The sequence below is a fragment of the Rattus norvegicus genome, chromosome 7, assembly GCF_036323735.1.
Source record: "Rattus norvegicus strain BN/NHsdMcwi chromosome 7, GRCr8, whole genome shotgun sequence".
Lineage (NCBI taxonomy): Eukaryota > Metazoa > Chordata > Mammalia > Rodentia > Muridae > Rattus > Rattus norvegicus.
In genome coordinates this window covers 89,195,142-89,219,222 of record NC_086025.1, presented here as the reverse complement: position 1 = coordinate 89,219,222, position 24,081 = coordinate 89,195,142, and the positions used below count along the sequence as shown (strand labels likewise).

Below are 24,081 nucleotides of genomic sequence, written 5' to 3'. Positions count from 1 at the left end.
GAGTTGAATCAAGAGGACAGAGTGAGCACACCTGCAAAAGGTGAGCGTGGAAGCCCGTCAAAAATGGAGAGTTGAGAGGAGAGGGAGTTGCTGCGGGGTGGATGTAGTGGCTTGTGACCTGGTAGGTTTTGGGGAGCTGCGGCAAGGTGCAAATGCGAACTGAGGCACCCGGGTCTGAGACAGCGCGACGTGGGAGTGTGACGCTGCAGTGGCGAACAGGTGAGCGGCTGGGGCTCCGGGTCCCCGCCCCTGCCTCCTCCTACCGGTTCTCAATAGCACTTGGCCGCTCCGCGGCTCCTCTCGGTTTGGGGTTTTGCAACTGGCAGCTGGCTTTTTTCCCTCCTCCCCTGTCGAGGGCTCTCCTTCTTCTTTTAGGTTGCTCCACCCCGCCCAGGATCAGGCGAGGGGGGAACAAGCTCCGCCGCTGCCAACTGGCGCCCAGTGCAGCCGCGAACACGGGGAGTGGAGTCCGGGATCCAAGAGCGCGCTGCGGGGCATCTGCTTCTTCCACGCCCCAGCTACCCCGAGTCCTCTCACCCTCACCCCTTCTCCACTTTTCCCCCGTTTGCAATCACATGGCATTTTAAGAATGCTGGAAAGATGGCGGTAGCGGCAGCGGCAGCGGCTGTGGCTGCGCCGGCTGGCGGTGGAGGCGCCCGGGCGCAGCGGAGCGGACTGTTGGAAGTTTTGGTGCGGGATCGCTGGCATAAAGTTCTGGTGAACTTGAGCGAGGACGCCCTGGTGTTGAGCTGCGAGGAGGGCGCTACGGCGTACAACGGCATAGGGACTACCACCAATGGTTCGTTCTGCAGGGGCTCCGGGACCGGGCACCCGGGCACTGGTGTGCCTCAAGCCCCGGACTCTCCTGCCGGGGTCCGCACCGCCTTCACCGACCTGCCAGAGCAGGTGCCTGAGTCCATCTCAAACCAGAAGAGGGGCGTGAAGGTCCTGAAGCAGGAGCTGGGCGGGCTGGGCATTAGCATCAAAGGGGGCAAGGAAAACAAGATGCCCATACTCATCAGCAAGATCTTCAAGGGGCTGGCAGCCGATCAGACCCAAGCCCTGTACGTGGGCGATGCCATCCTGTCAGTGAATGGAGCAGACCTGCGGGACGCCACCCACGACGAGGCAGTACAGGCGCTGAAGCGCGCAGGCAAGGAAGTGCTGCTGGAAGGTAAGGGGTTAACCTTGCGCGGGCCTTACCCCGCAGTACCACTCACACTACTGCCCATCGGCGCACTCTCACTCACCAGCCACTTCCCCGCAGCCCAAGGACCCCACTGTGCCTGTGTTTTTGCAAAGGCAGTGACAGGCGTGGACTTTTTTTTTTTTTTTGACAACTTTTACTACCTGGGGACAGCTCATCTTCTCCACTCTGGCCCCGACCCAGGGCACTGTACTAAAAGATTGGACTGCCTGGGTTTTCCTGGCTCGGATGGAGTGCTTTAGTGCACTATTGTCGGAAGTTTCATACTTATCGGTACACGTGGTTTCATATTTTTTAGCTGCGGACAATCCAAGTGCAATGTGGAACCTGGGAAATGGGCCGGGAAATGGAGAATGGACGGATTTGCATCTGACCACATTGCAAAGCAGGGCCACTGACTCATGGTAGCTCTGGTACTTTTCTACTTTGGCAAAATTTTCACAGCCTGGGCAATCCAACTGTGAAACAGACGTGAAGGGTAAAAAAGCCAGAGAGAGGTGGCAGTATTTGAACGCTAAAACCCAGCCATGCTTTTTCCACTTCCTTTCCCTCCAGCACTGGAAAGAGTCCGTGAGGCCATGCAGTTTTCAGCAGTGCCAAAGGCTGGGAAAGATGTTGCCGATTTAGGCAGGAGTTCACTTCCCCTGCAGGGTGTTCAGCCGGTCAGTCCGGATTCCACGTTCCTCTGGGTGGAGAGCTGGTGAAGTGTTTTCTTTTTTCTGCTTGTGTCTCCCGGAGAAGTGTGAAATCCAGTCTGCATTTGTAAACAGATTTCCCTGCCTATGAATGTGAAGAACTTTCGAAACTCTGAAAATCTGGTGTCTTCAAGCCTATAATCATCCAATGGCTATAGACTAGGAAGTACCAGTTTGGATGTGGCAATATGGGGGGTGGAGGTGCGGGACTCACGATCAGTTTCCTTTTCCCCAGCTCTAGTTTTCTGTCTTTGTAGCTCTTTGTACACACTTCCGCTGGCACTCCCTGTGTGATCATTTCATCGATTTTTCTCAGCTTCTTCCTAACTACAGACTGAGTTATTCAGAGGTCTTTTATTTAGATGGGGCTCCCCGGAGCTTGGATGACACGCATGCAGGGTGAGGGAATAAATTAACTCAGCTACTGAGATCATGTTCCAACCTAGACTTTATAACGTGGTGATTGACTTAAGCCCTTAAACTCCGGTGTAATCAGTTCCCTGTTCACCCAACTGTGGTACTGGTGTGTGAAGCCAGTTCGATTGGCATGTGACATGGGATGAAACCTCCTGGCTATGTGATGGTCTGCCTCACGGCCAGGAACACAAAGGGACTTTTCTCCTTCTTGACTTGTCTAGAGGATTTGTGATGTCTTCATAGTCACTGCCTCTGAAGCCAGAACCTAGAAGGCTATTTGGTTTGGCTTGATGATTAACATAAGTAAACAGGAGAAAAATTCTTGATCAAGTATGTGTTGGTTTGGGTGACAAGGGACAGGTAGGATCTTGTGAGAGTGTAGTTTGGACTATCAACTTCTGGACACCTGTTTAGTTTGTAATCAATACTGAAAATATAGATGGAGGGGGTAACAAAAAGATCATATTTTACTTCAGGTATGCCCCTTACTAATCCCTTCTTCCTGACTTGGATTTCAATTTAATAGATAATAACTTGCCAAGGACATTAAAAACGACTCTTACACATAAAGAAAAAAAAAGATGACTCCCTGGATTGAAAATACTAGAAAAAGGTGTGTGTGTATGTGTGTGTGCATGTGTGTGTGTAAGTGTGTGTGTATGTAAGTGTGTATATGTGTGCATGTGCGTGTGTATGCATGAGTGTGTATATATGTGTGTATATGTATATGTGTGTGCATGTGTGTATATATGTGTGTGAGTGAGTTTATGTGTGTATATGTATGTGTGCATGTGTATAGGTATGTGTGTGAGTGTGTATGTGTGTATATGTGTGTATATGCTAGTGTATGTGTGTTGCATGTGTGTATGTATGTGTATATGTGTGCATATGTGTTGTGTGTAGGTGCATGTGTGAGTGTATATGTGTATATGTATGTATGTATGTGCATGTGTGTGTATATGTACAAGTATGTATGTGCGCGCGTGTGTGTGTGTGTGTGTGTGTGTGTGTGTGTGTGTGTGTGTGTGTGTGTGAAAAGGGTTATGTACTTCTTAAAGAGTGACCAGAAAATGAGTTCTGTAAAAGCTCTCCAGGGACATTCTAAAGAACAGTGCCTCATGTTTTGCGTCAGTCAGGACATCTGGAGGAGACTGGGATCCCTAGCCCAACTTTTCAATTATTGTCTGCTAGTTAGTGATGCCCATGAAGGAAAGCATGACTTCTGTGTCCTGTCTTTACCATAGCTTCTGGCCTTTACACCCTCACCTAGCTAGAGGTATTGCCTGGTGATTTGCACATTCTAGGCAAACATTCTTCCACCAAGATTCACTCCCAGGCCCCAAACTCACTATCTCTTATTTGAAACCAAGTGTTTATTGTCCTCTGTGGTCCTCACAGAGATGGTAGTGGTCATATACCATCAGCTCAAACATCATAACCCTCCCTCTTGTCATTTGGCATAAAGCAAAGATTCCCAATGAAGAAGCTTGTTAGAGACACCTCCCAAGCTGTTTTACATATTCGTAACCTAGCACAGGCTTGGTGTCTTCTGCAAAGTGGAAATAAGGAAAGTGTAACCTCTCTAGTTCATAGGTGACCCTGTACAACTGCACACTGAGAATAAAAGGCATACAGGTACTCAGCTTTAATAAAATAGACAAGAAATGTCCTGTTTAAAGTGAGGGATCTGTTCCTCTGTCTTATTAGAGTTGTTCTTTCTAAATTAGAATTTTTTAGAAAAGGAATTTCTACTTCACTATATCCACCTATATTTATGATCTATTATCTATCTAGTTATCTACTTACCTATGTGTCTGTCTGTCTATCTATCTATCTATCTATCTATCTATCTATCTATCTATCTATCTGCATCAAAGCTGGGATATCATCTCTTCAGAGGCCACAGGAGTTAAACATATCCTAGGGAAAGAGACTTAACAATAGATAACATTTCTTGAGCACTCCACTCGTGCCAGGCTCTGGTTTCCTCTGCTTGGCAACTCCACGAAGCCAATTCTATTGTTGTTCTCTTTCCTAATGAGGAAACAAAAGCATTATGTTATCTACCTAAAGCAACAATAACATAGCTCGGAGGTATTCAAGTCTATCTGCTTTTCCAGCTCAAGTAACCTCTATGTAAGGCTGAACCTGAGCTTCACCAGGGTTCCATTTTGTTGAACCAGTTGAAGTTGCTGGACTTCTGGTACGCCCCCCACTTCTTAAATATGGCGAAGAGTCTGAGGCAGCCCTGAGCAGGATTCAGATAGGAGAGACAAGAGGGTGGATGGGGTTTTATAAATCAAATGTAACAAGCATCTGACTATCAAAACAAAGCTGCTATGAGAGAGCAGAACTCCTCAGGACAGTACTGAACACAGCCAGCCAGGAGTGTGAGTTCCTGTTCTAATTTAAATTGTAAATCAGCCACAGCAAGGAAGTCGATGTGTTAACCAAGTACTCTTAAAATTAAGACCAGAAAATTTTGTAGTATAAATTTTCTCTCTTACTTTAAAGAGAGAAAGCAGATACCCCACAGGGAGCCATGTAAATATGGAGCCCTATAATTCTAAAAAGCATCACTCACACAGACCATAATGTGACCAAAATCCTGCGTTGGATAGGGCATGACTGCATAGACAATTTTGGCAGTTTCCGATGCAAGGAATACTTTTCCTTTTTAAATTTGGTTTGGTTGGTCTGTGTGTATGTGTGTCTGTGTAAGCAAGAGCTCAACATCAGCTCTCTTCCTCAGTGATGTCTCCATTGTTTTCAAGACAGGGTCTCAACTCTGAACCTTGGACTCACTAATCTTTTTGACCGACTAGCCAGAAAGTCCCCAGGATCTTCATGTGCCTGCTTTGGAAGCACCAGGACTGCAGAAGTGTTCTGCCTATCCCCAGCTTCTTACTGGGGAACTGAACACAGGATCTCACGCTTGCAGGCAAGCAGTTTACCAACTGAAGTATCTCCCCAGCCTTTCTCTTTAATGGATTAGTAAATTAGCAACGAAGTGTATCATCAGTTTTGTAGCTGAAACAATAATGAAATTAATTCATCCATCATTTCACCAAAGTAGAGGCGCTAAGTTTCTGAACGACTGGTATTAAAGTGTGGAGGTAGTGGTGGACAGAAATACCCCTGTTGAAAAAAAGAAGAAAGGTCCCTGTGGAACAGGACTAAGACTCTAAGGGAAAAGAATAGTTCTACACAAGAACGGTGTGCAGAAGCTTTTCTAGTAACTCTGTTTCCAAATGCATTGAATATAGAAGTGCTTTGGAAAATCACTCTGTAGTCCCACCTCTCCACAATCTCCACCCACTGTAATCTCTACCTCTGGGGATGAGAAGGAGTGCGGTGATACAGGAAGTCTGGGTTATAAGTAGGTGGTGACTCTTCTGGGAAAGTTGGAAAAAAAAATCCAAAACTTTAAGAATTCTGTTTTGTTAACCGGTGGTTTTGTTGAGAATGGCCCCATAGGTTCAGATATTTGAATGTTTGGTCCCTAGCTGGTGAAAATGTTTTTCAGAAGCATAAGTGGGTGTGGCCTTGTTAGAGGAAGTGTCTCAATGGAGGCAGAACTTGGGATTTCAAAGGTCTGCTTCTTTCCTAGTTAATTCTCTCTCTGCTTCAAGCCTATGGCTTGGATGTGAGTTCTTAGCTACTGCTCCAATTCTATGCCTACCTGCCTACTACCGTATTCCCACCATGATATTCCTGGGCTCCTTCTCTGAAACTCTGGGCAGGACCACACATAAAATGCAATCTTTTATTGAGTTGCTTCAGTTCTTGTGTTTCTTCACAGCATTAGAAAAGTAGCTAAGATGTTAAGGTTGTAAAGCCTTAATAGCTTACCTCGTTATCTTTGAACAGTTAATGTGTATACTACAGTCTTTTAGATATCATTGGGGTTTGCTTTGTTTCTGTTGTTGTTTTGTTTTGTTAAAAAGGTTTGATTTTTTTTTCCCTTTGAATCCAAACTGAAGATGGAGAGGCATGTAAGGTATCATTTAGGGCATAGAAAATTCTTTCATTGTAAATGACTACCCAGGGCATCTGTGAGCCTTGGTTTCCATGACTAAATGCCAGTCATGTGACACTTGATCACTAAAATGCCTCTGTGCATTTCTGACTGCACAGAAAGGGTCTCTGGGCCATCCTCCTCCTTGAGAATCAGCTCTTTAAGAGTGCCCACTATCCTATCACTTGACAGTGCTTAACCTTTCTAAAGCTCCTCTACCCCTGTAGCAATGGGCAACCTGTGCATGACAATATGCCAGACACTTTTCTTAGCACTTTCCACGGATTAACTCAGATCCTCACAATAAAGCGATACTATTAATAGCCCCCCTTTTACAGTTACGAGTCTTGCAGAAGGCGCACAATGACTTAGTGCTGAATCGCATTCAAGCAAGGTTTTACAGCTTTTGATCTCATAAACAGCCTTAGAAGATAAGCAGATTAGGTATGATTCAGCCCCAAGTCATTGATTAGGAGAGTGAAGTTGCAAGAGGTGCAAAGACGGTTTTAATTAGGTCTTCCGATGTCATCTTTTGGATGTTTTAAGCATTTACATTTCAAATATTATCCCCCTTCCCAGTTCCCCCCCTCCCATCTTCCCTCCCCCGACTTCTATGAGGATATTCCCCCTCCCACCCACCCACTCCTACCTCAACACCCTGACATTCCCCCACACTGGGGAATCAATCCAGTCTTCACAAGATCAAGAGCTTCCCCTCCTACTGATGCCAGACAGTGCCATCCTCTGCTACCTATGCAGCTGGAGCCATGGGTCCCTCCATGTGTACTCTTTGGTTGGTGGTTTAGTCCCTGGGAGCTCTGGCGGGGTCTGGTTGATTTGTATTGTTGTTCCTTCTATGTGGTTGCAAACCCCTTCAGCTCCTTCAGTCTTTTCTCTAACTCCTCCCTTGGGGTCCCCATGTTCAGTCTGATGATTAGCTGCAAGCATCCTCATCTCTATCAGTAAAAATCTGACAAAGCCTCCCAGGAGCCATCCATATCAGGCTCCTGTCAGCAAGCCCCTCTTGGCAACAGCAATAGTGACTGGGTTTGGTGTCTGTATATGGGATGGATCCCCAGGTGGGGCAGTCTCTGGATGGCCTTTCCTTCAGTCTCTACTCCACTCTTTGTCCCTGTAATTTTTGCTTTAGACAGGAGCAATTCTGGGTTAAAATTTTGAGAAGGGTGCATGGTACCATCTCATAAACAGAATCCTTACCTAACCTGTGGATATGGTCTCTACAGGTTCTCCCTCCCCTTTTTGGGGTATTTCAGCTAATCTCATCCCGGTTGGGTCCTGGGAGCCTCTTGATTTCTTGGCATCTGGGACTTTCTGGTGGCTACCCCCAGTTCCCCATCCTCCATTGGTCTGATTTCTTATCTGCTATCTTCTTGCTAATAAGTTACAAGAAAATGTGGTGAATAAAAGAACACAGATTTATAATACCATTGCATTTTAAAAAGCATTTTTGTTTCCACGTGTATCTGCATGCCACTACTCATGGACAGGGGTCAGAAGACATCTTACAGAACGTCTGTTCTCGTCCTCCACCATCTGTGTCTTGGGGACTGATTTCGTATTATCAGCCATGGCTTTGGATATCTTTACCTGCTTAACCATCTTCCCAAGCTCAAACTTAAAATCTTACAACTTTAAAAAAGATTTATTTTTATTTTATATGTACATGTATTTAGCCCGCATGTGTTCCATGCATGTGCTTGATGTGTAGAATCTACAGGGTGTTGGATGTCCCGGAACTCAAGTTAGAGACTTTTGTGAGCTGTCATTCGGGTTATAGGAACTGAACCAGTTCTCTATACGAACAGCATACATTCTTAGTCCTTTGAGCCATTTCTCCAGTCCCAAATTTCACCCCTTTTTTAAAGTCAGAAGTCTGTGGTGTACCTACAGGAGCTAAAACTAGGTACATCTGTTTGCTTTGCTTTCAGAAGGTCTCAGAGAGGATCTGTCTCTGTCTTTCTAGAAACCGCCCATATGCTTGGCCTCCAGACCTCCCTTTTTCTCAGTGCCTCTGATGGCAGGCTCAGTTCTTCTCACATCAGTCCCATGACTTTTCTGCCTTCTCCCGTTTCAAAAGCCTTGCGATTGTCAGGTTATGCCGAGATGATTCATGCAGACCTCCCTGTTTTAAGGTCAACTGTTAGCAGCCTTAATTCCATCGTCCACCTTCATCCACCTTTGTCACGTCTAGTAACTTGTTCACAGGCTCTGCCCATGAGGCTGGGAGCATCTTTGAGGAAGGGCATTGTTCTTATGGTCAAATTAATTTGCTGAAGTTGCGCTGTGAGAGAATATCTAAATAGCCTTTTGAGAATGACTTCCCACTTTGGGAAATAATCCCTTTCTCCATCACTGCAACAGAAATTTGCATTCATTTGCATATTTATCCCCTAACAACTTAGTTTACTAGTAACAGATACAGACAATGCAGATACTTACAGGGAGAACAACTGCTGTCTTAAGCCAGCGTGAGATGCTATGGTAGCACATGAAAAAAAACCACTTAGACTGTCTTTAGAGATGGTTGCACAAGGCAAATGCTTGAAGAGCCTCCCCCTACACACATACACACACACACACACACACACACACACACACACACACACACACAGGCTACAAGTTAAGAGCATGACCTTCAGACTTTAGAGATGGCCAAGAGTCAGGAGATTGTAGAGATCTGGATAGATTGGAGTTAAGTAGCATAGTCAGTGTTTCGGTTTCAAGAGCAAGACCCAGACATATGCTTTAAGCATGAGGTTATAAAGGCTTTAGATGACTAAATCAGCTTCCATGGTCCACCCATAAGCACTGCAGCTCTGCTTTCCCATCTTAAATATATCTAGGAGAGTTCTTCTAAGCAAGGTCTAGGTTAAGAAAGTGGCTTTTCTCACACTATGAATTTATTATGGGGTCAACCTTTAAGGATAGTTAGACTGAGATTAAAATTCCCCTCTATGGGTTGGAGAGATGGCTTAGCAGTAAAGAGCACTGGCTGCTCTTCCGGAGGTTCTGAGTTCAATTCCCAGCAACCACATGGTGGCTCACAACCATCTGTAATGGGCTCCAATGCCCTCTTCTGCTGTGTCTGAAGACAGCTATAGAGTACTCATTAAAACAAAATAAATAAATCTTCCTAAAAAAGTTCCCCCTCTAGTTCTTTAGGAAGAACTAGAAACTGGGAAGAGTGTTCAAGACTTGCCTTGAAAGCTATCTTATAAGTGAGAGAGTTTGGAAGTTGATTATATGAAGTTGCTCAGCTCAACCTGGTGCACACTAAACAAGCACACGAAATTATGCTTTGGCAGAAGAAAGCTAAAGGCATTTCAGCTAGGATCCCCGATTGCAGGGATCTAAAGTAATCAAGCTCTTGGTGGTTGAATGTGACATAGCTGGGGTTAGTATTAACAAACTTGCCCCAATTTCAATAAAAAGCAGAATGAGAGAAGAATAGTGACTAGCACACATCAGGCTATTAAAATCTGTTAGCGAAAATTAATGGGAGGGTAGATGTGTAGAAAGGATGAGGAAGAGAAAAAAGGAGAAATGGGAGAAAGCGAGGAGAGGGGGCAAGGATGGGCCCTTTGCCTGCCCCTCACCCTGCTGTGTTACAGCGAACAAAGCTTTGTCTGGTTCCATCCACAATGAAGGAGTGTCTCTATAGACCAAAGAGCTCTTACTCAACACAGACCAATCTCAACAGACAGCTGAAGAACACGGGGGCAGACATGAGCTTAAACAGTATAGGCAAATGTAATTAATCTTTTAATGTCATATTTATAACCACTTTTCTCCCCCTCCCCCCGGCGCGGGTCCCGCAAGCCAGAATACGTAAGAAGACTTTTGATCTAAGGATGAAATGTCCGTTTGGGTATTTTAACTGATTCTTTTTTAAGCCTCCATGTCAGCCTGAGGATTCAGACCATATTCCTTTATGAAGCCGATGGGAGCAGCTCTTCTGTCCCTGGCTTCTGCAGCAGTGGGCGATGTTCTTCATGTCCGGCTATGTGTTTTAGCAGTCACCCCATGGAGCTCGTATTAAAAATAACTCACCGCATACAGTCTTGTGTTTGTGAAAGGCATCTTGCCGAAGCTTCCAGTGGTCTGCTTAGTGAAGGAAAATTATTCTCCAACAGCTACTAAGCATTCTATTTTAAATGATGCATTTCAAAGCAGTTAATGTTAAAGGAAAGCCAGAAGTTCCCTTGCATTTATACCAAGCGTTTTATATACCAAACCTCATTACCCACTTCACTGGCCCTGATCTATAATAGTACTTGCCTTTAGCTCTGGCCTGCAGAGTGAGACCTAAGCGGAAATATATATTATTCACAGCGAAATCAAAGTCCTAACAGACCCATGTAAATGAGCCTCGCTCTCAAAATGGGGTAGATACGATGGAAAAGTTCTAGATTCAGAATGCCTGGAATGGAAAATAAAATGACGACCTGTGCTTAAGCTCGGTATTATTTTTTTTTAAACTGCTGCTCATCCTATGGCTTAAATAGTCATTCTTAGCATTCTGATAAGTGTGGGAGGATCTGTCTAATACTTGACTGGTGGCTGAGTGTCGCTGTGCTTAAATACAGTTTGTTTGTGTTAGTGTTCAATGGTCTCTCTCTCACACACACATTTTTTTTCTCTACTGTGAGTAGCTGGGAAGGTGGGTCTTGTGTTTACTCTGCCTAGGATTTTAAATTTGTCTCCTACTGCTTTTTAACTGTGCAAGCCCACTCAAGATGGTTAACAGTGAGTCTCAATTTCTCAATCAGTAGTAATGTTTGCTCTTTGGTTTGTCGTGCAGGGTAAAGTGAGTCTATGTGAAAAGCAGTTAGCCCCTTGCCTGTAGCTTCGCAAAGAGCAAATGATTGCTAATTGCAAGTCATGTGATATCTTTACGTATTATTTGCAAATAGAGTTCAGCAATCTAAGTTAAATATAGTTTTGTTATGTGCCAGATAAATTCTGTTACAACTATAAGGGACAAATGGCCAATGTTAATAGGTGCCTAGTGAAGTTTATACTTTGAAGGGACCCAAGAGATGATCCCACATAAACTAGCATGCTTGACCCGTTTTAGCAACTTCATGTTCTCCATCAACCAGTCCACAGTATGGGCTGCTGTGGTTTGGGGTGGACAACTGTGAGATCTGCGTCAGAATTCTGTACAGCATTATCCAGGAACACGTAGAGGGAAGGTTTGGTAAAGAGAACGCCAGCAACACAGCAAAAGTCAGACTTCAAAAAGTTAGAGTAATGGGAATGTATTATTATTGAAAAGAAACCAAAAGTTTATTTTACTGAAACTTAACATTTATGTAACTGTTTTATGTAAATTTTATATAAGTATAGTACTTATATCTCGGCTATTAAATCATTTATATTTCTACTTTTTATTCTATTTGCTACTGAATCCAAGAGGCTGCCCAATAGTGATGCACCGTGTTTGTGTTTCTTTAAGAAAGAAAGAATTGTCTGAGATGAGTTATGTAGGGGAGCTGTATGCTGGAAATCAGCTCGCCAGAAGTCTTTCCTTTCTCTTCTTGGAAAGAAGTAAAAGAAGCCCATGCCATAGAGAGAGATGGCAATGAAATCTGTTAATCTCAAATTTGGTACTTATAAAAGACTACGTCCCTTGAGGTTTTGAGCAACAGATCAGTTCAAATACATGTTTAGATTTGATTTTATAATGTCATTGTTAAGTGCTTGGAGCATATTCAGGCAGGTGATGTAAAGGTTGGGCAGTCCTAGACAGGTAACCAAAGTAGGTGGAACTATCCTCTAGAAGAACTAAGTCGCCACACAAACACCCAGTGACTGGAAGACATAGGAGATGGATGCTAAGGTACAATCCTCAAGGTCAGCAACAGCACGAGAAGAGCCTCTGGAAGTTACTGAATCTGATGTGTAGTAAATAAACGGCATCATCAAAATAATGAAATTTCATTCACAGAAGTCTTTTGCTGAGTTAGAGATATGTACATTGTTCTAAATTAACTTTACATTTTTATTTAGCATTCAAAATAGCATCTCATTATGTCACTTTCATACAGATTTATGGCTGCATTTGACTCATATTTCACCATTCTTTCCTTCCCATCGCCCCTCCTGCCAGTTTCTACCCTCCTCCTCCTCAATAAACCCATTTTGGTTTTTTTTCTATATGTACGTATGGATGTGCAACTGTATGTATGGATGCATGGATATATGTATATATGTATGTGTATGTATGCATGCATGTATGTATGAATGCACTCATGCATGCTTGGGTTGGTGTATCAACTGATTCTGCATAGGAGAGGTGTTGCATGACATTTTTCTTTCTGAGTCTCAATATTTTATTTAATGTGAAAAACTCCAATTACATGCAGATGACATTTCATTAATCTTCAGACTAATCAAAACTCCAGTGTGTGTGTGTGTGTGTGTGTGTGTGTGTGTGTGTGTGTGTGTGTGTGTACTATATTTTCTTCATTCTTTCACCCACTGAAAGGTATCTAGGATGATTTTTAAAATGGGCTCTTCTTGGTAGAATGATTGAAATTGTATACTGTTTTTCTAAAACAGAACATTTCAGAAAAAATATTTTTACATAAATTACATATGTCTCTTATAAAATAACAATTTAAAATGGCAGGAGAGTTGTTTTCACAACCCAACTTACACTATGACCAACAACATTATTAAGGATATTAGACGCTGAAAGAAAGATCTTAGAGAAGAGGGAATAGTAATGCCGTAAAGTAAATGAAGAGAAGATAGCAGTGATTAGTGGGCTATTTACTGCCGTGCATTCTAAGCCATCTGAAACATTCTTTCATCTGCAGAGAAAATCCAGGTTAATGGTCTTTCTCTTTTGTTTGCAATGTTCTTAGACTTCCTTTCTGCTCTCTGCTTCATTTTCAGAAAATTTCTAAGTTAAACTAATTCCTGCGTATAGTCTCCCTTTGTCTACCCTTCCCCACAGATCTTCTTGACTAAAATGTTAGCACCTATCCCAGGTGTCAGATTGTTAAAATGTAGCCCCAGTCACAGTGGTGATTTACTCGGAGCACATTTGCTTCAATATCTGGAGTGATGGCTTAGACTGCTGTTTCTTGTTGGAGTGCTCTTAAGCACTAAGGACCTAACTGGTCAATGTTTACAAAGTTATAATCATGCCAATAGTATTCCACTTTCTCCCTGAAGCCCCGACTCTCTGATGGGTCTCTTCTGGGCTTGGTGTAAGAGTATCCAGGCTCCCCAGGTTACCCTTATCTTTCTTCCCCTTGTGTCTGCCCCTGGACACCCTGTCACACACACACTTGCCCCTGGACAATTTTGACTTTCCTGTTTCTATGCATGGCATTTGTTTGTGTCTCAAAAGTCTAACTCCTTCTTTCTGTCATTGATACTTTTAAGCTTTATGTAGTTTTTACTTGGCTGTGGAGATTTCATTCATCGGTTTTCCAAGTCGTCTATGGGTACTAAACTGCTAAAGCCATTCATGGGCAGGTGCTCTAAAGTCCAGCTTCTTAAGCTGTTAGCCACAAGTCTCTCAGTCATGTCTTTGAATGTGAAAATCTGAGGGTACAATGGTCCCAAATTCATTGCATCCAACATGTAAAGAAATGAGGTGTTTCTCCAGTGCTTACCACCTTGCACCGTGGAACCTCACTGGCCCCTGGGATCTCACACACACAACATGAACACTTTGCAGTGACCATGCCATCACACCTTGCAAACCTGGCCAATGTTGCATAAAAAACTGCATCTCAGATCGGAGACTATTCTATCCTATGACCTGGAGAGTTTTCACTGTACATGGTTTTCTGCTCTTACAGAAGGAGCTTCATGGTTGCCTTACAGGAAGTAAGACACTTGAGTATTTTCCTACCATCCATCGCTCAGCGTGAACGTTTCAAATTAGTGCATCTTTGTGTCATGTTGTGTTAAATTGTTCAATTTTAAAAATTGAGTTGCTGACCCCAGTTTCATAGCAATTCTTAAATGAATTTTGACTGGAAACTAGGAGAGAATATTAACGGGTTCTGAAATGACTCTAAAAATACTCCTGCCATTTTTTACTGTGTATTCATGCAAATGAGCATTTTCAGCATTGGTGATTATAAATCCATCAATATGCAAAAGATGTTGATGATGCTCCATGTACTACAGTATCGAATATTCAGGAAATAGTTAATTCTTTATGTGAAATAAGCACATCCATCTCAAGAGTGGGCAAACTTTCGTTCATCTTCAATGAGCAGTAAAATCAAAGTATACCATTAATTATTTTATTTTCAAGATTTAATTTTACTTTTATTTGTATGCGTTTGTTCACAACATGAACTTGGTGCCTGCAAAGGCCAGAAGAAAGCATTAGATACCGTGGAGTTAGTGTTAGAGGTGGTCACATGGTGCCCAATATAGATTCTGAGAGCTAAACTCAGGCCTTCTGGAAGAGCAGCAAGCACTCTTGTCTGCTAAATCTGTTTGTCACATTCTTCCTGTGATGTGAGATCTTGACAAGCTGGGTTTGGTAAGAGATACAGGTACAGTGTCAAAGACATAGAAACCACTGTTGACCATGAAGATGCCAATACCCAATAGAATGGCAAGGCTTGAAAAGTTGAGCACCACTCAGAATGTACTCATATTTTTAGGACATAAATGCTTATACCTTAGGGGCTTGGATATCAAAAAGCAAACAAAATTGGCAATATTTTAGGGGAAGTTTGGGGAGAGTTAAGTATTGTGTAATAAAACAAAAGAACTCCAGACATAAGGACACCATTTACGAAACATCACCACTGCCAACCTACACCTCAAATCTAGAGCTTGTTTCTGTGTGATTTCTTGGCAGCCCTCCTCCATTTTCTTTGCTGTCTGTGTGGAAAGCCTATTTAGTTGAATGTAGGACCCTCTGTATTAACTCACTAAAAACCATGATTATTGTCACTATCTTCCTGTTTTTTTTTCATTCCTCCAGTTCCCCTGCTTTTCTATTTGCACCCACACACATTTGGAGTATTACTGTATTCTTATCTACAGTGCTTACATTGACATTTTCCATCTGGAATATATAGCTCCAAGTTTCAAAACAATTTTCTTGTTCTCTGATTGCCCCCTTTCTGTACAGCATCTCTTGTTGTTTTGTGGGTGCAATAGCTTTGCTTGTCTCTCAGAGAACGTTAACAACATTTTCAAAGATTTTTTTGGTTTAAGCTAATATTCACTCAGTTCTCTTAACATTCTTTTCTATCTTCTCAATTTTGAGTGTACAGTGATACCTAAATTCCATATATGCTTCATTTTTGTGAACTTCAAGAGTGAGAATCTAAGATCAAATTAAGTCCAAGAACTTTTTATATATATATATTATATATATTGTGTACGTTATATATAATAAAATATGGAATACATACTATATATTATATATGTTGTATTATATATTTTATTATGTAATTATATTATATAACATCTACAGTATATTTTTAAGTACTCAGGTCCTACTCTATTCCTAGTATTCCCTGTGATTTTACATATATATGTATATATGTGTGCGTATATATAATTAAATCATATATAATTCATATGTAATCATATATAAAATTATAATAAATATAAAATAAAATCATGTGTATAGAATATATATAATTACACACACACACATACACACACACATGCACGCACACATATATATGATGCTAGGAATGGAGTAGGATCTGGGTCCTCAAAGGGAATGAACAACTGATATCCACATTGAGCCACTTAAGCACCTGGAGCTCAGTGTAGTCTGACTGATGTCTTAGAAACCTGTGTAAAACTTGCAATCCATCTTCTTGGAAAGGCATATACTGCTGAAACATTATTAACTCTCTTGCACTTCTAGCTAGCATCACTGTGAGAGTTGTGTGTATTCTCTACCAAAGCAGGCCCCAGGGTACAGCACGGCAGGTATTCCCAACCAGATGCCATATGCTGACTGCCGAGGAGGCAGCACACAAACCTGAGGCTTCATCACGATTTCTTCCTAATCTAATAAAACTTATTCCCCGAAAATGTCACTAGTGCTGAGGTTGACCATACGGTTCCTGTGTGCTGATGATAAGGGGGGCAGGGCAAGTTGGGCTGAAAGGCAATACTATGCCCCTCACATTTTCTCGTATGTCTTAAAGACTATCTGAAGGCCACATGCTCAAATAAATTAAAAAGCTAGTATAAACATTGCCTTGCAGGACTTCCTAATGATAGGTGAGCTAATCTTTGTCTCAATTTCCGCACTAGTAAAGTTTGGGGTGGATAGTTTTATTCAGAAGTGTCATCTGTTTAGTAGAGCCTGGCTTTCAGCTGCTGCAAATGTCGTCCTTTTCTACTAGTTCTAACAAACCAAAAATGTCTCCAAAGTGTTGTCATATATTTGCTGGAGAGCAAAGGACCTCCCCTTGAGAAGCACTAAAAGAGAACTCTAACACTAGTTCCAAAATCTGGCCAACACTTTCACGGTTACTGGGAAGCTTTAAAATTCTTCCTGACTAGGTCTCTCCCAAAGGGATCTAAATTGTCAGTAGTCTGGGGCTCATTTCAGATACACTAGGAAGGGAGGTGCGTGCATACGTGTGTGTGTGTGTGTGTGTGTGTGTGTTTATTTGTTTTCAGACTGAAAGGCACTGAACATATCTGTCTATCCATGAACTGGGAAGTGGTGAAGCAATGTGTGAGACAATTAGCAATGTGTGAGCTGGGGCTCTAGAGACTGGAATGCTGGAGCCTCTAGTGAATGGAATGGTGGGGCCTCTAGTGAATAAAAGGGACAAGCTCTGGTAGGAGCTGAACAACTTAAGCTATGTATGGCTATGTGGACATGTAGCTTTGTGACCTTGCATCATTGCTTCACCTTCCAGACCTTGGATTTCTCCATGGTAACAAGAATAGCAATGCCACTTTATAGAGCAAGATGAAAATGAATTCACCATCATAGAACTCAGTGCAGTATCCGACCTTGGAATGGTGGTAGGAGGTGGCTTCAGCATTCTACAGTAAATTCTTGACTTGTGTGATGTTTTGAGACATTCTATGATCTAAAAGATTTCTTGGTGTCTTTACAGTATTCTACTGATTGGCCATAAAATTCACTTTCCTAATACCAAATTCCTTCATTCTTCCAGTTTGATTCCTAAAGGGAAACTGAGCTATGTGTGAAGAAAGCTTCATTTACTGGACATCACCCCATTACTGTTGTAACTAAATACATTTCAGGGCCTTTTCCCCTTCACAGCATAAAATGTTATCATCCTTGACCTATATTAAGATATTTTGAAGTGTATATTTATCAACAAGAAAAATAGTGTGTGAGTCATATTTACAAAATTTTTTTCTTTCATGTGGTTCAAAAAAAGATATGAAGGTTTTTAAAAGTAATGATTTTGTTGTTGTTGCTAGCAGCATTAAAATTCAGCTTGATTCTTTGGCTGTTAATGTGTTCTAGAATCTTGTAAGTAGGATATTTTAAATCACCTGTTTTGGACTAGTTAAAACAATGTAGGGTTTGAAGTTAAGTAGGCTGGGTCTCAGTTGTGCAGTTCCTTGGACCTCAATTACTCAAATATTTATAATTACAATTTCAAGAAGCCTAAAACCCTGGAAGAGAATGTTTTCTGAGCTGGAGTTGGTCCCCTGATTGGAACACTTAATCAGTAGAATCATGGGACTCTCTGGTAGAGAACAGTATTTCTTCATGGGCAGCCCATGTCCTTCCTTTTCAGTTGCCATTCATCTAATCTTGGAGCTGTGCGATTACAAGTGGTTACAGCAAGTGCCGTGGAAAACCCCACCTGAGGTTTATCATATTTAAATATTTCGGAAAACTTGCTTTTGAAGGTGATAACAGCATTTCTTAATCACCGTGCTACTGGGCAAGCACAGGTGTGCTACATATCACTGAATCTTTTTTCCTGGGGACATAAGGTTGTTCTTTGAAAGAATTTGGCTCTCTCTGCACCTCTCCTTCCTCCCCCACTTCTCCTTAAGCAAAAGAAACAACATTTCTTAGCCTTACCCTCTGTACTCAGCAAGGTAATTCTTTTATTTTTTTCATTTTAACACACTTCACCCTGATTATATCGCTAAACTCATGGTGCATGTTTCTCCTGCCTATATGTTTTCTGGATATTTCTGGAATGCATAAGGCTGGCTGAGAACATTCTAGAAATAGAAAGAGGGGCTGGGGTTGCAGAAATAGAAGCATATTAGTAAAAGCACACATCTAGCTGAAAAAAATAAACATACAGGGAGGTTCTTTTTTCTTCCCCTGAAGTCTGCTCCCTACTAAAGTCATGGAAAACTATCGTGTAACAGACTGTTGATCAAGTAATACAAAGAGAAGAAAGCAGATTGTTTTTAGTCTGTACTGGTCACAAGCAAAGTACTAATCTTGAAAGAATTGTGATAGAAAAGCAACAGTATTTTGTTCAGATACGCTCTGGCAAGCCTCTTTATACTAGTTTTTAAAATATTTTTAGATTTATTGATTTCATGTATGTGAATACACTGTCACTGTCTTCAGACACACCAGAAGAGGGCATCAGATCCCATTACAGATGGTTGTGCGTCACCATGTGGTTGCTGGGGATTAAACTTCAAGACCTCTGCAAGAACAATCAATGTTGTTAACTGCTGAGCCATCTCCCAAGCCCCTTTATACTAAAATTTAAAGTTATAGTATAATTACATTATTTTTCCTTCCCTTTTTTCCTTCCAACCTCTTCTTGCTGTCTCTGAAGCTCATGGTTTCTTTCCCTCCAATATATTCTCTCTCTCTCTCTCTCTCTCTCTCTCTCTCTCTCTGTCTGTCTGTCTCTCTGTCTGTCTCTCTCTCTCTCTCTCTGTGTGTATGTGTGTGTGTGTGTGTGTGTGTGTGTGTGTGTGTGTGTGTGTGTGTGTGTTCTGGAAATATTTTTAACACTGCCTTCCATCACATTCTACATGCAAAGTTTCCAAACTCCAAATTCTTGAAAGAGGGATTGGTCTGACTGGCATCAGGGTCTTGCATTTGCCCCGGTAGCTATTTTGGGAAGTCAGGCCCCATAACCACAGGATCACAGGATCACTCAGTCAGAACTCCCAGCATTCCCTCTTAGAAATGCCCCTGGATATGACCTGCCAGTTCCTGGAGTAGTTTAGAGCACAAAATTCATTGAGGGGCCACAGAGAATCAAATCTCTGGACTGCCAGCTGGCAGCGAAGCGTTGGCTAGTTTCCTTTGCCCTTGGAACTTGTAACAAATTGAAGACCCTGTTTCCAAATCCTGAAATGATATTTTCAGGGAAAGTCCAGGGCCCTGTCAGGGCAAGTAGGTGGAAGAAGTGTTTGGAGAAAGATAAACAATAAGGAGAGCTTTTCAAAAGAAAATGATTGCTTTTTATGGATTTTGGTATGGTAATTCTATGATCTCATTATGATTTAATATAATAGAATGAGATGGTACAATATGAGCTGACTGAGAGCACATGTTGAAGGCCTCGCTGACATGTGAGTGAAGTTAGCCACTGAAAATGGATCAATGGAGAGTGAGACTTAAATGCCCCTGAAAAAGTTAGTTTTCTATAATTTACTCAATGGGAAATCTTTTGCTGGCAGTATTTGGATTCAAAATTACCCCAGAATCTCTAAGAGGTGAAGCAACCAAAAGGCCCACCCAGCTATGGTGCCTATGAACCACATCAGCAACCAGCATAGCATGATAACCCCAAGGGAGCAGCAAAGGCACATGTACACTGGCGGTAATAAATCGCCCTCCAGTTGGACTTAAGACCTACTCAACACAATGAAACCCATGCCTGGACACCAAACCAATTATGCAGTGCTCATAACGTTGTAGATACTGGAGAATCTACAACTGCCATTTTACTAAACAAGCCTAATCTCTAACAACAATATAAATGTTTGTCCTTATACCCACAGAGAAGTGTAAGTCTCACCATACATCAAGGAAATGTCTCCTTGTAACAGATGGAGACCCCTACAGAAAACTGACAACAAATGAAAATTTAGAGTAGTGAAGACCAGTTCCAATGGATACATCTATAAAACCCCTGCAGCTAAGTAAGGCTCAAGGGCCATTGAAGAAGAGGGGGCAGAAGGATCACAAGAGCTATAGGGTCAGGGAGTTTGTTGTAAGTTTGTGTTTCCTCTAACATCAGTAACTACACTCATACAGTCTCACCATCATGACTATCTATCTAGCCATGAGCCAAACATCTATTGTGTTCTAGAAAAATAGACATGCCAAAGTCAACTGGGGAAAGCCATCAAGGCCTCAAACAAACACACACACACACACACACACACACACACACACACACACCCCAAATAAACAAAAACCCTAAGGCAACTAAGAAATGCAGAGAGCATGAAAAATAGTCTTCCCCAGTGAAGAGCACACCAGTTGTTTATCCACTATCAAATGGTCATCCCTGACCATTCAAGGTCAACATACATGCAACTAACATTATACAGATTGAGGAGGTTATAGTTAGTAATAAATATGTAAACATATATGTGCATAAAACAATGAAAAAACAAATTTGAAAGAGAGCAAGGAAGGGTATATGGGTGGCTTCGTGGAGAGGAAAGAAAAAAAGGAGAAATGTATTATAATCATAATTTTTAATGACCCTAGAATAATTAAGCGAAGTTGAAGAAACATTTACAAAATCTTTCCAGATTAATGTACAATGTACAATAATTTATATAATAGAGACACTAAGAGTAAATTCTCTCCCTCTTAAACTTCCCATGAAGATGTGTATGTGTTTTAGAGACCTGTATGCTGAGATTTGAGTCCAAGGCAAAGGGCACCTGTTATCCTCGGTTTTCTTTATAAGTGAAAAGCAAGAGGTAAATATCATAGCTGAATGAAAAAGCAAATTGCATTTTAAATTTTTATGTTGGTTTTCCCACATGAGGCATGCAGACTTGTTCAGTTGTACAGTTAAAACAGAGGAGACACCTAAAACATCTACCTGAGACTTCAAATTTTGAGAGTGTCTATTGCGTGAATATTTTTATATTATTGTATGAGAACCTGTTAAATAACATTTTCATAGCTGCATATGCATGATGTACCTCAGTTATATACCTTAGGTATACATGTATTCACATTTATTTACAATTATTATTGCATCTTATAATTCTAGAGTATTCTAGAGAGTACATTCATTTTAATGAGATAAAGCTATAATTAGCATTATCCAGTTACTTTTACAGAGGACTTGAAAATAAAAAATTATTTCCTAAAACATAAATCTTAAAATCTACTTAATTTAACTGTCAAAGGGATATAGTCCCAGCAGAAAATGATTTCAGTTGTCACTGTAAATCTTTAGGGGCAACATTTCAAGGATGTGGTTATTACTAGGTGTTGTGAAATGAATTGTGCCCAATCCCTAAGTAATATATTGAACTCTGACCCCTAGTCCCTCAAAAGTTAAACTTAATTGGATGAAAACTTGCTGTAAATGTCATTAAGTAAAATAACATCTTTCTAGAGTAGGCTAAGTCCTTAATCCAATATTACTTATGTAAAGGAGATATTTGGACATGTAGATATTCAGGGAAGGATACCATGTGATGTGACTAAGGGAAGACGGTGAGTCTTAAGCTAGCCACGAGAGGATGCCCTGTGCCTGTAGCCTCTGCCAGGGAACTAGGCCAGCTGACAACCTGTTTATGCTTCTAGCTCACAGAGCCCCGAAACTATGCTTGTGATGCTTCGCTATCCTAACCATAGAAAACAGATACTCCTGGCCAAGTCCCCACACCAATGAATGGTACATCCATGTATAGCCTGGGGCCCTCCAACCTCTACCTTCCTGAAACAGACTTACACTTGAGAAACGTCAAGTCTACATCCAGTGACTGTCTCTTCCCTTTTCGTCATTTGCATTGGACTTTTACACAGTCTAAGGAGACTCCATTGCAATAGAAGACATTTCCAGGAGGGCTTGGAGAAATGACTGCAAGACCTTGGATGAGAAGGCATACAGTCTCTGATCTTGGAAATTCAGAAGAAAACACAGTAGAGCTTAAGTATCCACATTCTCCCTTTTGGTCCCTGTTTCATGGCTTTGGGTAACCCCCTTGACTTATCGCTCAGCTTGTTTATTTGGAAAGTGGAAACGATCCTGCAGTTCATGATGCTGTGGTTCTAAATTCAACATTCTGCAATTGAGGACAAGGCAAGGCATACATGTGTTAAGAGTGTTCAGCCTGTCCTTTGTCCTTACCTTTGTTAAGTTGTCCATCAGCAGGTTTAAAACTCGAAGCTTCCTCTGCAGCCTCAGCTGTTGGGCCCCACCCTCCCTCCTCAGTCTCTGGTTCATTTCTCAGAGGAAACCACTTTGAACAGTTTCCACATTTAGCTCTTCCTGTAGTTACCGTCACCACTTTAATAATGTGCTTAGGCCACACTTCCTTGATCAACCCTAGACGTTATCTCCTTGCTCTCTAACTCTTGCTACTTTTAAGGGGAAGAACTACTGATTCAGCAGACGTGGCTGATAGCCTGCAGGTCAACAGACCCTATTCAGAGCTCCATTCACTGTGGATATGGATTGAGGAGATTTGGCTTCAAAGGGAAGCTGGGTTTAGATATTTCTACGGGGCACAACGTGGGGCAGGAAGAAGTTTGCTTTAGTTAGTCAGGCTCACATTGGGTGTTCATAGTTAAGTTTTCTCTCTCTCTCTCTCTCTCTCGTGCGTGTGCGTGTGCGTGTGTGTGTGTGTGTGTGTGTGTGTGTGTGTGTGTGTGTGTCTTTCTCTGTCCCCCTTCCTGCAAGTTCAAGAGTGTGCTACCACACCTGACTTCTTACTGGGAATCTGACTCAGGTCTTCATGCTTACTTGGCAAGAACTTTACTTGGTGAGCTCTCTTCCAGACCATGTTTTACCTCTGTATTTTTAATGATTCCATTTGACCAGGGCAATTTTCCATAATAGAGGGTGTTGTTGTGTCATTTGCTTGCCCTCCAATTTCTTTGACAAGAGTCCTCATGACTACCTGAATACAACCAAAGCATGAAGCCCTGACACCCAGCCTGTATTTTTCAACTGGTCCTGGTGTTTGCCTCAGTACAGTATACCCAGAGTCCACATCGAGGGTGAAATGCACAGACACTTGATGAATAAGTGCATCATGAATAAGTGAATTGACTGAATGGATGGATGAACCAATATCTCAACAGGTATTGAGCCCTGTTAGACATGCACATGTCTCATACTTCCAGGAAAGCTATTTTCTTCCTCCTTCATGGATAAAATCCCAGTCTATATATCACTTTAGTTAAGGTTCTTATGGTGATTTCAGGGTCAATCAATGTCTTCTTATTTGTAACTCTAGAGCACTTTAGTCACCTGCAGTTGTGGCTGTTAATACGCATTATGGTTACTTACGAACGTGTTGGGTGTTATCAGAGATGGGGATATTTGACAGCAATGAAGACTTACTTCCTCTCTCCAAGTCTGGTACACATAAGAAATCATACCTTATTTCAATTCCCACCACTAATTTTATCCTGAGCCTCATTGTACGGCTCCTGGGTACCTTCAATAGCTTTTGCAAGGACGTGCACTGCCTACATCTAAACACCTCATCTTCACAGCCCTGTTAGATGAACCCTTTTAATTCTGAGACTTAAAAATCTGCAGACATGCTAGAACACTGAAGAAATTGAAGGTTAGGACTCC

General features: G+C 41.8%; 1 protein-coding gene across 1 annotated transcript in view; it reads left to right on the top strand.

Moving 5' to 3' along the window:
- The first annotated feature begins 205 nt into the window (after window positions 1-205).
- Sntb1 (syntrophin, beta 1) overlaps window positions 206-24,081 on the top strand; it is a 268,376-nt gene continuing 244,500 nt past the window's right edge. Inside the window, exon 1 of the mRNA NM_001130542.1 lies at window positions 206-1,174. Coding sequence (NP_001124014.1) covers window positions 601-1,174 — 574 coding nt within the window. The 5' untranslated portion in view covers window positions 206-600. The remainder of the gene's footprint in view (window positions 1,175-24,081) is intronic.